This window comes from Oryx dammah, unplaced genomic scaffold, assembly GCF_014754425.2.
Source record: "Oryx dammah isolate SB20612 unplaced genomic scaffold, SCBI_Odam_1.1 HiC_scaffold_29, whole genome shotgun sequence".
NCBI classification, from domain to species: domain Eukaryota; kingdom Metazoa; phylum Chordata; class Mammalia; order Artiodactyla; family Bovidae; genus Oryx; species Oryx dammah.
This window is the reverse complement of record NW_024070213.1, coordinates 3,365,827-3,379,226: the sequence shown is the minus strand read 5'-3', so window position 1 is coordinate 3,379,226 and position 13,400 is coordinate 3,365,827. Positions and strand designations below refer to the sequence as shown.

The 13,400-nt window shown below is 59.9% G+C and overlaps 1 protein-coding gene across 1 annotated transcript in view; it reads right to left on the bottom strand.

Moving 5' to 3' along the window:
- Positions 1-4,381: 4,381 nt before the first annotated feature.
- The window catches only part of CELSR1 (cadherin EGF LAG seven-pass G-type receptor 1), a 152,124-nt gene continuing 143,105 nt past the window's right edge, over positions 4,382-13,400 (bottom strand). The window contains exons 26-35 of the mRNA XM_040233359.1: positions 12,296-12,408; positions 11,834-11,913; positions 10,185-10,311; positions 9,385-9,510; positions 8,927-9,021; positions 8,624-8,727; positions 8,349-8,498; positions 7,721-7,951; positions 7,199-7,466; positions 4,382-6,402 (exon numbers count right to left, since the gene is read on the bottom strand). Coding sequence (XP_040089293.1) covers positions 6,378-6,402; positions 7,199-7,466; positions 7,721-7,951; positions 8,349-8,498; positions 8,624-8,727; positions 8,927-9,021; positions 9,385-9,510; positions 10,185-10,311; positions 11,834-11,913; positions 12,296-12,408 — 1,319 coding nt within the window. The 3' untranslated portion in view covers positions 4,382-6,377. The remainder of the gene's footprint in view (positions 6,403-7,198; positions 7,467-7,720; positions 7,952-8,348; positions 8,499-8,623; positions 8,728-8,926; positions 9,022-9,384; positions 9,511-10,184; positions 10,312-11,833; positions 11,914-12,295; positions 12,409-13,400) is intronic.

The following is a 13,400-nucleotide window of genomic DNA, read 5'->3' as shown; positions in this document are numbered from 1 at the left end:
CAGCCAGGCTTGGCCAGAGAGGCTCCGCTCAGCCCAGCGCGGAGGCAGACCTGCAGCCGCTCTCCGCGTTGTGCTGGGCTGGGAGCAGGGCAGAGAGGCCAACAGCGCCCTTGGGCACCTTCAGCCCCGCTGGGAGGCTAGGGCTGAGACACCACCTGTGTTCCGCCAGCTCCAGGGGCAGCGTGGAGCCCCCCCTGGACTCAGGCTCCCCAGGGTCCACTGCCTTGGGCTGGGGCTCTTGCCGTCTGGGGAGCCTCCACGGTGGGAGGAATGGTGGCTGGTGGGGGGCAGTCGGCAGGGACATGGACCAGCAGAGGAGAGGCTGCCCTTCTAGCCTCCAGATGGCTCTGCCTGTCCTGCTGGCCCGATGCCAGGCCTCCAGCCAGGTCGGCCAATGGAGGCGGGAGGAGGATCACAAACCTGCCGCTACCCCTGGCTCAGCAGTACCCGTGGGAGCCTAGAGGCCTGCAGTGCCACTTTCTGGGCACAGCCTGCCCAGCCGAGCCTTCCAGGCCCACAGTGCCACCTTCTCCTGGGCACAGCCTGCCCCCCGAATCCTCCAGGCCCGCAGTGCCACCTTCTCCTGGGCACAGCCTGCCCCGCCAAGTCCTCCAGGCCCGCAGTGCCACCTTCTCCTGGGCACAGCCTGCCCCCCTGAGTCCTCCAGGCCACTGACTGACCCTGGGAGGTCCCTGGGCAATGCCTCTGACAGCTTTAGCTGTAGGCAGGGGGTGTGGCTGGCCTCTGGCTCCACCCCCTGGACTCGGGCTGTAAGCCCGTGACTTTCAGAGGGGCTGGGGCTGGTAGGGGATGGGCTTCCTTGCCTTCTTCCCCACTGGCGCCTGGCCTCCAGGCCACGGTCACCCCACACTGGGCATCCTGAGGGAGGGCCCGGGCCACTGGTTTTACACACCGACCCCCGTCTCTCGATGCAGACGAAGGGTTGCCCCGCACCCCCCCAACGTCACTTCAGAGTCACCTTGGCGAGACAGACCCCCAGAGCCTGGCCTGTGCTCTGCTTCTGGGAGGCTCGAGTGCGTGTCAGGGTGAGCCCCTGGGGCCCGTCTTTTGCCCGCAGCCCCTGGGGCCCGTCTTTTGCCCGCAGCCCCTGGGGCTCTAGCGGCCTCTTGTCCACGTCCAGGGAGGCCTTCACGAGGCCCAGACTTCCCAGCACCTTCGGTGTCTGCAGGGAGGGCAGCTGGGGCGAGGCAACAGCTGCGACATGAGGACCAGTCGCTACTGTTCGGTGTTTGTGTGGCCTGGACGAGGTTCAGCGTTCACGTCTGTTCAGTGATTTTGTCTTGAGGTGTGGATCCCGGAGCAGCCGTGGCTGGGGTTGGTGTGGAGGGTAGTCATCCTGTCCACGGGAGGACACCCAGGCCCAGCAGACGTGCCTGCTCCCCTCTCCCCGGGGGCTGCTCGCCCTCTGAAATGCACCCCACAGGAGGCTTCTGGGCTGACCAGCGCGTCTGTTGCTCTCAGGCCTGAGCTCTCTGAGAGGCGACTGAGAGGCCTAGGGGGAGGGCGTTTCTGGGTGTCTTTCCTCTTTCTCTTCCCAGACCTGACCCAAGAGTGGCCTGACCTCTGGAGTTGTGTGGCCAGCACCGGGGCGAGAACTCCCGGAGGCCCAGGAAGAGGGGCCCTGTGGGCTGAGATCGTGGGGTCCCCACTGTTTCTCTTTGCTCCCCGGGTTTTCCCCAAAGGTGGCCCCAGTTGGGTGGAAGTGTGCCAGTGCAGGCAGCTAGGACCCTGGGGGCAACCCATCTTTCTGGGCAGAGAAACCAAGGAAGGGGCCCCGGGAGTAAGCACATATAAGGCGAACCCAGAGAGCAGAGCATGGGCAGAGCGGACCCCTCGCTCCACGTACGCTGACAGGCGCTGGCTCACCCCAGTTGGGACAGACCCCAAGCAGCACATGAAAGGCTCCAAGAGCAGATGGGCCGTAAAGCACCCCGGGTCCCAGGCTGACTGCACCACGTGTGCAGGGCGGGCCCAGGGCCGCACGGCAGCAGCCACAGAGGGAGACACGGCTGTGGTCTGAACCTCACTGGGTTGACTGCCTCCTAAAACAAACAAAACCAACATCTGCCAGAGGATCTTAACAGGACCCAAAGGCTCATGATGTAACATTGGGTGTCGAGGATTCAGTGTGGAATTAGCCAGTTTACAGAGAACCAGGAAAATGCCAAAGGGAAAGAAAACAGATTTTGGGCCCCCAGATGTCCAAATTATCAAAGAATTTAAAGTTACAACCATGCTCTATGACGTAAACACTTCTGAAATTCATGGAAAATTAGACGTCTTTAGTAGAGAAATAAAAATTATAAAAAGGAGCCACGTGGAAATTTTAGAACTTAAACTTACAATATTTGAAATTTAAAAAAATCACTGGATGGACTTCATAACAGAATGGATATTAAAGAAGAAGGAATCAGTGGGCTTGAAAGTGGCTCACTAAGGGGTAGGATGGGAAGGAGGGTGGGAGGGAGTCCCAAGGGGAAAGGGATTTATATATACTAACGGCTGACTCATGTTGCTGTATGGCAAAAACCAACATAGCATTATATACATTTTTTAATAGTAGTAAAACGGTAGTTAACATTCATTTGGTTTAAAATAAAAGGTACAATCTATGTATATGGTTTTGATTTAGGTTTAGTTGCTTAAGTCGTGTCTGACTCTTTGCAACCCCTAGACTGTAGCCCTCCAGGCTCCTCTCTCCGTGGGATTCTCCAGGCAAAAATACTGGAGTGGGTAGCGATTCCCTCCTGCAGAGAATCTTCCTGACCCAGGGATTGAACCTGAGTCTTCTGCTCTGCAGGCAGATTCTCTGCTGATTGAGCCACCAGGGAAGCCCAACTGCGAGTGTGTGTGTGTGTACACATACCCCCATATATGCTATATATCCAGGGAAGCCCAACTGCGAGTGTGTGTGTGTATACACGTACCCCCATATATGCCATATATCCAGGAAAGCCCAACTACGAGTGTGTGTGTGTATAGACGTACCCCCATATATGTTACATATCCAGGGAAGCCCAACTTCGAGTGTGTGTGTGTACACACGTACCCCCATATATGTTACATATATATACACACCCCCATATGTTATATATATACACACACACACACCCCATGTTATATATATATACACACACACCCATATATGTTATATATACACACACACCCCCATATGTTATATATATATACACACACCCCATATATGTTATATATATACACACATCCATATATGTTATATATATATACACACACACCCATGTATGTTATATATACACACACACACCCATATATGTTATATATATATACACACACCCATATATGTTATATATACACACACCCATGTTATATACACTCACACACCCCATATATGTTATATATATACACACACCCATATATGTTATATACACACACACCCATATATGTTATATATATACACACACGTTATATATACACACACATACACACACCCCCATGTTATATATATACACACACCCCCATATGTTATATATATATACACACACACCCATATGTTATATATATATATACACACACCCCCATATATGTTATATATATATACACACACACCCTTATATGTTATATATACACACACACCCATATATGTTATATATATATACACACACACCCTTATATGTTATATATATATACACACACACACCCTTATATGTTATATATATAGACACACACACCCTTATATGTTATATATATAGACACACACACCCATATATGTTATATATATATATACACACACCCATATGTTATATATATACACACACACCCATATTATATATATATACACACACACCCATATGTTATATATATATACACACACACCCTTATGTTATATATATATACACACACACACCCTTATATGTTATATATATATATACACACACCCCCTTATGTGTTATATATATATATATAATTTTTGTATTTAAATATGCAGTCAAGTACTCCCAAATTCTCTAGTCTTGGGTCACCCTTTCCTTTGTTGTGTAAATAAAATGATTTGAGGCTCCTCTTTCCCCCGCAAAAAAGAAAGAACATTCATCACTAGAGAGATCTAACCTGAAACAAAGGAGGAGCACAGATGAATGAAGCCGCAGGGACCGCTCGTGTTCACTGGAGTCCCCGAAGGACCGGAAACAGAGACTGGGGCTGGAAGATTTTGAAGTGTGAGGTGCAAGAGTCTGGATGAGCAGAAGAACATACAGAACGTTCTAGAATGGCTCCTGCCCCCCAGGCTTCTCAGCATCCTGTTCGTGGTCCCTTCTCCAGGGCTGCCTCAGAACAGGGAGGGAACGGGTGCAGAAGTAGGGATGGGGCGAAAGCAGTGCAGAAGTGCAAATTCAAAAACATCTTAATTTATTGTAGACTCTTTCCTCATTTGTGTTGCAATTCCAGTGTTCTGAACATTAATAAATACACATTTGTTAAAAAAACAAACCCTCCAGTGTCTAGTATTTCTCATAAAGTCTTTAAATCACAAAAATAGGTTTACATTTTTCCTGTCTTAATAAAACTGACATTTTTTTTTTCTTTTTTGGTAACAGTTCTGATCAAATTAAAAACTAAATACATCTCAAGGGACAGAATCCAGTTGCGGAAGAACATGGGATAGCATGAAAATGGAGTGTTCAAAGATTCAAAAATATTTCCACTTACTTTTTTGCTTAGAAAATGCTTCCTCCATGGTAAACATTTGAAGGTATTATTATTATGTTGTATCTTGAAAAGGCCACTCCCCTGCTAAGGCACATTTATAATTCATTTTGCTGTGAGGGCTCTGGGATCTCATTTCATTTTTGCTTGTGGTCTTGGACCAGTATCAGATAAGCTTTCCTCTACGCCACGAACAACACTCGCATTTCCATCAGAACAATACAGTATATGGACATCCTTGGATTTTACTCGATTCTCATCATAGTTTACGGCTTCTCATATTTGGAAGCAGCTGAGCCGATCATTTATTTGGGCACCGATTAGAGAACAGAAGAAACACTGAAATGAGACGTGTCTGAATGATTCTGGGCCCCATTCCACAGCCCCTCGGGCCACGCCGCACCAACTGCCCGCAGAGGGGCAGTCCCAGCCGGTCCCCGGTGTGAGTTTCCACAACAGCCTGGTAACCACTGAACAGTGTGGCTGCGGCGGCTTTGTCCCTCCGCACAATTGGCCATTTGAAGCAAAGCGAAGTGATTGGTCAGACTCGGCGGGGTGAGACCCTCGCCTGTCTCGAGATCCTCGGAGCCTCAAAGAGCTGGAAAACTGGCAGGAAGGAATGTGACATTCTGGAAGACCTCATCCCACCGCCTGAATCGGGGACATGTGACCACTCGCAGTCCCGCCGAGAACAGGGGCAGAGACAGAGGAGAGCCCCACCTGCAGCAGCCCCGACCGGGCCGGGGGCCAGGGAGGCCGACGGGGCTGACGGGGGCTGGCCGGCGGGCCCGGCTCAGCCGTGTGCTCCTGCGTCCACGCTCAGAAGGGCTCCTGAGTCCTGCCTGGCCCCGCGTGGTCCTGTCTCGGAGCCATACCCACATCCAGGCAGGTGGGAGCCGAGAGCAAGCAGCTCAAATTCATCTGGGGCGGCCCTGTGTGACGCCCACAGGCTCTGGGCTCCTGGCTGGAAGCAGCATGGGAGCCCCTCTCCAGCATAAGCCCTACACATGCCCCATCTCTGCTTTCCTGGGATACCTCCTGCTGGTTGCATGCTGGAGGTCTCCAGGCTGGAGTCTGTGCGATCTTGCTCGTATAAGCACAGGGAGAGATCACCCCATGGACCTCCCAGTGTAGAGTCAGTACAGATGCAAGATACACAGAGGTTTTCACCTTTTCAAAGTTCCATACAAATACACAAAGGTTGCAACAAAGGAAAGGGGTTTGCTTTAAGGCACGGGCTGGCTTTGGGCCGGCTTTGCAGATGGCTGTGGGGCTAGCTGCTGGCCCAGGGCCCTGAGTCCTGGCCAGCCGGCCTGGCGGCTCGTCTCTAAGCGGCTCTCCTGCTGGGCCCGGTCCCAGCCAGGCCAGCACACGATCTGGGCTCTGTCTGCAGTCTGAGGATTGAGCTGTGCCCGTCTGGGAGTCTGAGGCCCCCCGTGGCCTCTGGCGCTTGTCACGGGGCCTGAGGGGCCCGGAGCCTCCAGGCAACTCAGGGCTTTGCGTCTGGAGCTTCCGTCACGCCAGTCGTGGGGCTGCCCCTGCAGGGACCCCTGCCCTCAGGGCCTGCTTCGCTGACCGCGTGGGGGGCCCCCTGGGGCTCTGAGATCCAGGAGTGCGACCACACGGCACCAAGGCCTGGTGGAGGTGGCGGGCTTGTCTCACGGTTTCCTGATGGTTCAAATTGAAGTTTCGTTACTGCCTCTGCGCGTGGGAAGAAGCCGGCAGGCAGGCAGAGGGTCAGCGAGGACGGCCCTGCCACCCGTGAAGCCAGCAGTGGGGCTGGGTCTGAGGTCGGGCGGGGGCAGAGGCCCTCCTCGGGGGACAGGGGACGCCTGGAGGCTCCACGGAGGGCAAGCTCATGTGTGGGCACAGTGACACGGGCAGGCAGGGGAGGGGCAGGTCGAAACTGCACCCCCACCCACAGGGCCACGGAGACCCAGGCCCATCTGAGCGTCCTCACAGAGGCCCACGGAGCACCAATGGCAGACAGACTCCTGCTCTAGGCTTAGGAAGGCCGTCCTGTTAATGTACTAGAAGACCCAGGTCTTCCCATCTCCCTGGGCCATCTGGCGAGATGAGCAGACTGGTTCGGAGCTGGAGCCCACTTCCATGCCTCTGTGGCCGAGTGTCCCCCCACCCCCAGCCTCAGTCTCATCAGCCACAAAATGGGTCAGTAATGACCCTGGGCTGAGGAGACGATGCTTAGTCCCACGTGCTCTCACATCCTAGAATGTCAGGGCTGGACAGGACTCAGGGCTGTGGCTGACTCAGCCCCCAGGACAGAGTCTAGCCCACCTCCAACTGATTGCTCCTGACCCCCACAGAGCTCCTCTCCTGGGTGGAAGCCCCCCCAGAGCCCCCAGGCCTCATTCTGGGCGCCCCTGTGCTCAGACCCTGGCCACAGGCCCCTGGACCCGGCATCCGCCCTCTAGACGGGGAGCCGAGGGGAGGCTGGCCAGGGGCCACCGCTGCCCCTCCCAAGGCCCAGGCTACTCACTCGGAGCCGGAGCCGTGGGCCTGGGCGCTGCCAGCCCGCACGTTCATGCTCATGGCCACCCCATTGAGGTGCTCACGGCCAGGCTCCCGGCACGGCGTCTTGACGGTGATGGCGCCGTCGGGGGCACGGAGCCCGTCGCTGGAGCCCACGGAGGACGAGCGTGAAGATGCCGGGCTCTGCTCGCACTCGGCCAGCTTCTCCCGCAGCCGCGACTTCAGTGTCTTTTCAGTCAGCGGTGGCGGATAGGTGACTTTGTTTTTCAGGATGCCTGGGTCCAGGGTTGGGGGAGATGGACGAGGTCACGGCCAGGCTGGCCATGCTGGATGCGGGGGACGAGGGGGGCTCGGGGAGGGACAGTCACGCGAGGCTGCGAGCGCAGCCGCTGGTCTCCCCCGCCTCGGGGCTCCCCTGTGTCCTGCGGGGGGGGGGTGGCCCCTCTCGAGCGTCCTGTCCCTGGGGCCCTCTCCCCCAGGAGCAGGGACTCCCCAGCCCCCCGTTTCAGGGAGCCCAGGCCCTCGGCACCTTTTCTCTGCTCAGGGGGCTGGCTGGGCAGCACAGCCGCAGGCCTGGGGCCCCCGCTGTCCCGGGCTGGGAGGCGCTCGCCGCAGTGGTTGCCCTGCTCGTCCAGGTGTAGCTCCACGCTGACCTTGGTCTCCACCTTCAGGCGGGGCGGCTCTCCCGGCTCCTCGCTGTCGCTCCCGGCCAGGCTCTCGTCGGGCCAGCCGGCCGGGACGTGGTTGCCCACGGTGTCCACTGAGGGGCAAGACAGACCCTCAACATGCGGCCGCCAGCTCAGCTCATGAGCCCCACCACCTCCTGCTCCTGCTCAGCTGAGCCTGTCCAGAGGGGCACTGACTCCCAGCCCCCCACCCGCAGGCCTGGGGGGACGCCAGGACCCAGGGAGGGCTGGTCCCGACACGGGGTCCCCGGCTGCAAGCCCCCTGCAGCCCCAGCTCCGGGAGCCTCATGTTCCCTGAGCAGCGGGGTTGGCTTCACAGAGTCCTCGGCGGGGGGGTGGCGGGTATCCCACAGCAGCTCTACTTGTGCTGCGCAGACAGCGAGCAGGGGGCTGTGCTTGCCCCACCGCAGCTCCACCCCGGGGCCGGGCGGCCATGGCTGAGGTCTGCGCTGTGGCCTGGGGCTCGCTCACCTTTGGGAGTGCTGTGCACGGGGCCCTGGGCCGGGTCCCACTTGTCCTCAGCCTCGCCCCCGTCGTCCTCGCTGTCGGACGAGCGCGAGGAGGCGTACGAGCTGCTCTGCTCATCTAGGGAGAGCTCGCTGTCTGAGTCCGAGTCGTGGCCTGGGGAGGGGTCAGGCGGGGGGCCTGTCAAGGGCCGAGTAGAGCCACCTGGGCCCAGACTAGAGGTGGGGGCCTTGGGGCAGCCGGCCTCCGGAGGGGGAGACCACCCACTATGGCACACGTACCGTGGGGCTTCTTGGCGCTCCTGGGGACAAAGGACGCGTCCGGCTCCCCGTGGCCACCCCGCGCTGGCCCCGAGGACACGCTGAGTTTCTGGCCCCCTTCGTCCCTGGAGAGGGGAGAGGGTGGGCTCAGCGCCTCTGCGCGGGGTGGGGGGACACGTGACTGGCCTCGTGCGTGTGCCAGGGTGGTGCTGCAGGGCCCAACCAGCGGGACACACGACGGGGTAGAGCTGGCAAAGCTGGCGTTTGCTCTGGGAGCTGCCCTCCTCCCCCGCGGCCACAGCAGGGTGCCCGGCGTGGCCTGACCTGGCGGTGCTGTCCAGCGAGGCGGTGGACTCGCCCAGGGCCGTGCGGAACATGTCGGGCTCCTCGCCGTACGTGTTGTTGCAGTTGAGGGAGCGCTGCGGGGCGGGGTCTGGTGAGTGGCTGAGCGGAAGCCACCGGGCCGTGGGGGACGGCTGGGTCCCCTCTGCAGGGCGCCACGCAGCAGCCTGCCTGCACCCGCTGGGTGCCGGGCACAGCGGCCTCTCCGCCCCTGGTCGGGACCCCCACCGGCCTTGGCCTCAGAGGACCAAGGGCCGTGACCGGACAGACCCCCGCCCTGTCGGCCCGCTCCCCCCAGGCCGCAGGGAAGGCGGCGGTGCTCCGGTTCAGGCCTGTGACGTCCATGTGGTGGGGAGGCGAGACCAATGAGCTGTGTCTGATCTGGTCCAGACGCCCCTCAAGCCTGGCCCACCCCACCCAGGCCCGCGGGCGCCCCCTACCGTCAGCAGGGTGGCCCTCGTGGTGGCCGAGTCATCGGCATACGGCTTCTTCCCAGCGAGCACGCCCCTCAGGTGTTTCCGGACCTCCCTGTTGAACACGCAGTGCAGCAGAAGCACAGCCAGGCCCTGCGGGGCGGGGCGGGGTCAGCGCAGCTTAGCCTCAGGGGAGACACCAGGGCCTGGCTGCGGTCACCCCCACGTGCCTGCCTGCCCAGAGACTGTGCGGAGCCCAGCAGGGCCCACACCTGGCCTCCCTGCCCTGGGCACTTCCAATTTCTCCAGGAGGCGCCTGGTAAGGGCGGGCAGCTTGGCACCCAGTGCCTGGAGGATCAGCCCCTCGGGGTGATCTGGGCGCCCAGTGTCGCAGCATCAGTCAGGGGCTGGGGAAGTCCTCGATGTGGGCTGTAAACGGTCAGCACTCTCAGGACACAGCGGGGTCTACACCGGGATGGGACAGCGTGAGGCCCACTCCAGCTGAGCAGACCACTGCGTCCTGACAGACACAGGGGGCCGTGGAGCGGGGTCCCTGGGCGGGGGTGGGGGGGCGGGGGGGTGCCGCGGGGAGAGCTGCGTTTGCAGCAGCAGGCTCGTCTTTGGCGGCAGGGCCACGAGGCGTTGCCGTAGCCCCGCATACCCTGGTGACACCGGCCAGACAGCCGCGGCGTGTTCCTGTGTGTCCGGAGAGCCAGGACGCAGCTTGGATGGCATGTCAAGGGTCTCCGGGGGGGGGCAAGAAGCAGCACGGGTGAGCCCTGACCGCCCCAGGGCCGGCCCCGCCGGGTCACTCCCCGGCCGCCCACCTGTAAGCAGCTGAAGACGGCGAAGAGGTAGTGGAAGGCGAGGGCGTCTCCGTTCACAGCCAGCAGCCCCAGCAGCCAGGTGGCGCTGACGAGCAGCAGCAGCAGAAAGGCGGTCCTCAGGAGGGCGCTGGGGGCGGGGCAACGGCTGAGTGTCGGGCAGGGCCCGCTCCTTCGCCATCACCCGCCCCATTCCTTCCCACCCGCTCTCCAAGCATCTACCACGAGCTTCACACGGGAAAAGGCAGGTGGAGCTTAGCGGGGAGGTGAAACGCAGGCGAGGACTTAACCAGCAAAGAGGAAGGTCTTTTCATTGGAAAAGGCCCTGATGCTGGGGAAGACTGAAGGCGGGAGAAGGGGACGACAGAGGATGAGATGGTTGGATGGCATCACCGACTCGATGCACGTGAGTTTGGGTAAACTCCGGGAGCTGGTGATGGGCAGGGAGGCCTGGAATGCTGTGGTCCACGGGGTTGCAAAGAATCAGACACGACTGAACTGAACTGAAGTAAACAAGAAGCTGGGGGCCAAGACGGGGGACGGGCCATGTCCACAGCGACATGGCGAGCCTGGTGCACAGGCCTGGGAGTTTCCGTGGACCCGGCGGTGAGGGGCAAGAAGAGGGGTGTCAGGCTCCCCGTGCAGGCTACTCGCTAGGGCTCCCCGCTCCCTGCCTCCGTCTCCCCAGCTGTCAGGGGGCTGTCGAGGTTCACCCCTCGTGGGGTCGTGGGGGTGGCAGAACCGTGTGCGTTAAGGTGAGTTAAGTGCTCGGAAAGGGGCATGCGTGTGGTGGAGGAGGTGGAGGGCTGTGGAGCCGATGACCAGGCTGCCCTGTGTCCCCTGCCCGGGGTCTCCGCCCCTCTACAGCCATTTCAGACTTGCTCCTCCGGAGGGTGCATGGACAGGAGCCTCCTGTTGCCTCGAAGCCCCTCCTTGCACACTCTCCCGTTCCTGGCCCCCAGCTTGGGTCGCCCGGCCCAGTGGTCACCCCTGCTCTGACCATTTCATGGCTCCTGGGCCCCACGCTGCACTCTCAGCTGCTGCCCTGCCTCCCCAAGGCTGTTCTGTGGGTCCCCTGCCCTGGTCCAGCCCCCAAACACTGGAGGCACCCTCTCTGCGGGGTCCCCACTCTCGCTGTGCTGAGCGTCCTCTCGCTGGGCGAGCGCCTCCCCTCCTGCGGCACCAACATCACCATCACCTTCATCACCACCGCCTGGAACGTTCCGCCCCACCCCCACCCCAGGCACCTCCGCCATCTGCTGTCTCTGTCCTCCCACGCCCACCCCGGCCAGTCCCAGGTGAGCACGCCAGGCATCACTGCTTACCCGTCTCCCCTCGAGGACTCTGCCACCAAGCCCCAGGTGTCCTGCACCCTGAAAACCTCTGGGGTCCAACGCGCCCCCTCCCTGGTCCAGGCTGCCATCCCGGCCCTCCGCCCCAGGCCCGCCGGGCTCAGCCCAGACATGGCCAGACGCAGCCGCCTCCTCCCCACTGTGGCCGCCGAGCCCCACTGCTTAACCCCCTGACCTGGCCCGGAAAAGCCAGCAGCTGACCCGCTGGGTGATGGGCACGTTCACAGGCTCTGCCCGGCGGGAGTCTCAGAAGGGGCTGGCTCCAGTCCCGCCCACCACCCGGGTTTAGCACCAACTTACACAACGCGTTTTCTTTCATAATAATGGCGCTTCCTCTGGCAGGAAACCTTTGCAGACAGGACAAAAATGACTGTGTTGACCTGAGAAAAAAACAGAAAATCCCAAAGTCAGGTGGCAGCCTCAAGGTACTGTCGCAGCACGCCTTCACAACCCGAAGGCTTCTGAGGGTCTTCAGCCCTCATCTTGGGCGGGGGGCGGGGGGCGGTGTGCCCCTGAGATGAGCCCTCAGGGCCCAGGAGCCTGCTGGGGGCGGATGCTGAATGGTCTGAGTGAACGTGGCCATGGACCAAAGCCTGGAATCCATGGGTCTGAGGACACAGCTGCATCACCAGGTCAGCCCCTCCAGTCCCGTCCAGATGGCCAGTGGAGCCAGTAACCCGTGGGCTCTCAACACTACTCAGCTCAGGCGAGGGGCACCCGGACCTCCCACGCCCCTGAGAATCCGGGGTTCTGAGCACTCACGACTATCACGGTCCCAATGGGCCCTGCGAAGCTCCAGATCAGTGTGTCTCGGAGGGACAGCCAGCAGAAGTCCGGGTTTCCGTAGCCCTGCGGGTCTAGGCCCACTGCGAGTCCTGGACAACAGGCAGGGGACGAGTGAGGGCCGGCCCGACGAGGGGTGGCCACAACTGGGGTGTCCCCAGCCTCCCAGGCAGGACCCTCTGCCCTGGTAGGCTCAGAGGAACCAGGCTGCGGGGCTGGGCGCGTGTGTCCCCAGGGCCCAGCACGTGGGAGACCTGACCGGAGCACAGCTGGCCGGGGACTGATCCAAGGCCGCGCCGGGCTGGAGTGGGGTCCATGTGGGCCGGAACCATGCCTCGTTCCAGCCGAGGTCCCGGGAACCGCCTTAAGTTCTTTTGCAAGAGGCTTAGGTGTTAAAAAAAGAAAAGCACCCAAAACTGCTTTTAAAGCGAGTCAGAAACGTGAACGGTCTGAACTGAGACCGCAGAGCCGCCTTAGAGGAGTGGCATTTCTGCACTGGCGGTGCCCCTGCCCGGATCGGGGTCGACCGGGAGAGGGTGTAAGGTGAAAGGGCACTGAGAACGGCCTCTCTCCCCGTGGGCAGTCCTCGTCCTTGGAGGGACAGGCCACCTACACGGGGCGGCCTCCTGCTGGCCCCCTCACAGCGCGCCGGGCCAGCCTGGGGCCAACAGCGCCCGTGATGTGAGCTGGGGCTCGGCGCCTCCAGCTCGCAGGTGAGGATGGCCCCACTTGGAGCGACCACGTGGACCCAGCTCGAGTCCACCAGCACAGGAGCCCTTCGTGGGGGCTCAAGTTTCTTCTACGAAGGTCCCGAGTGTCCCAGTAGGGGCTCGGTGTGGCCTCGGCCCCGTGACCTCCCATGTGGCTGCCTCGGAGCAGCCTGCATGGTGTACCCCGAACCTCTGAATGTGGCCTTTTGTGGAAATATGGTCTTGGCAGATGGAAGTGCGCTGAGGATCTAAGATGAGGTCATCCTGGATTTAGGGTGGGCCCTCGGAGAAGGTAATGGCACCCCACTCCAGTACTTTTGCCTGGAAAATCCCATGGATGGAGGAGCCTGGTGGGCTGCAGTCCATGATGGGGT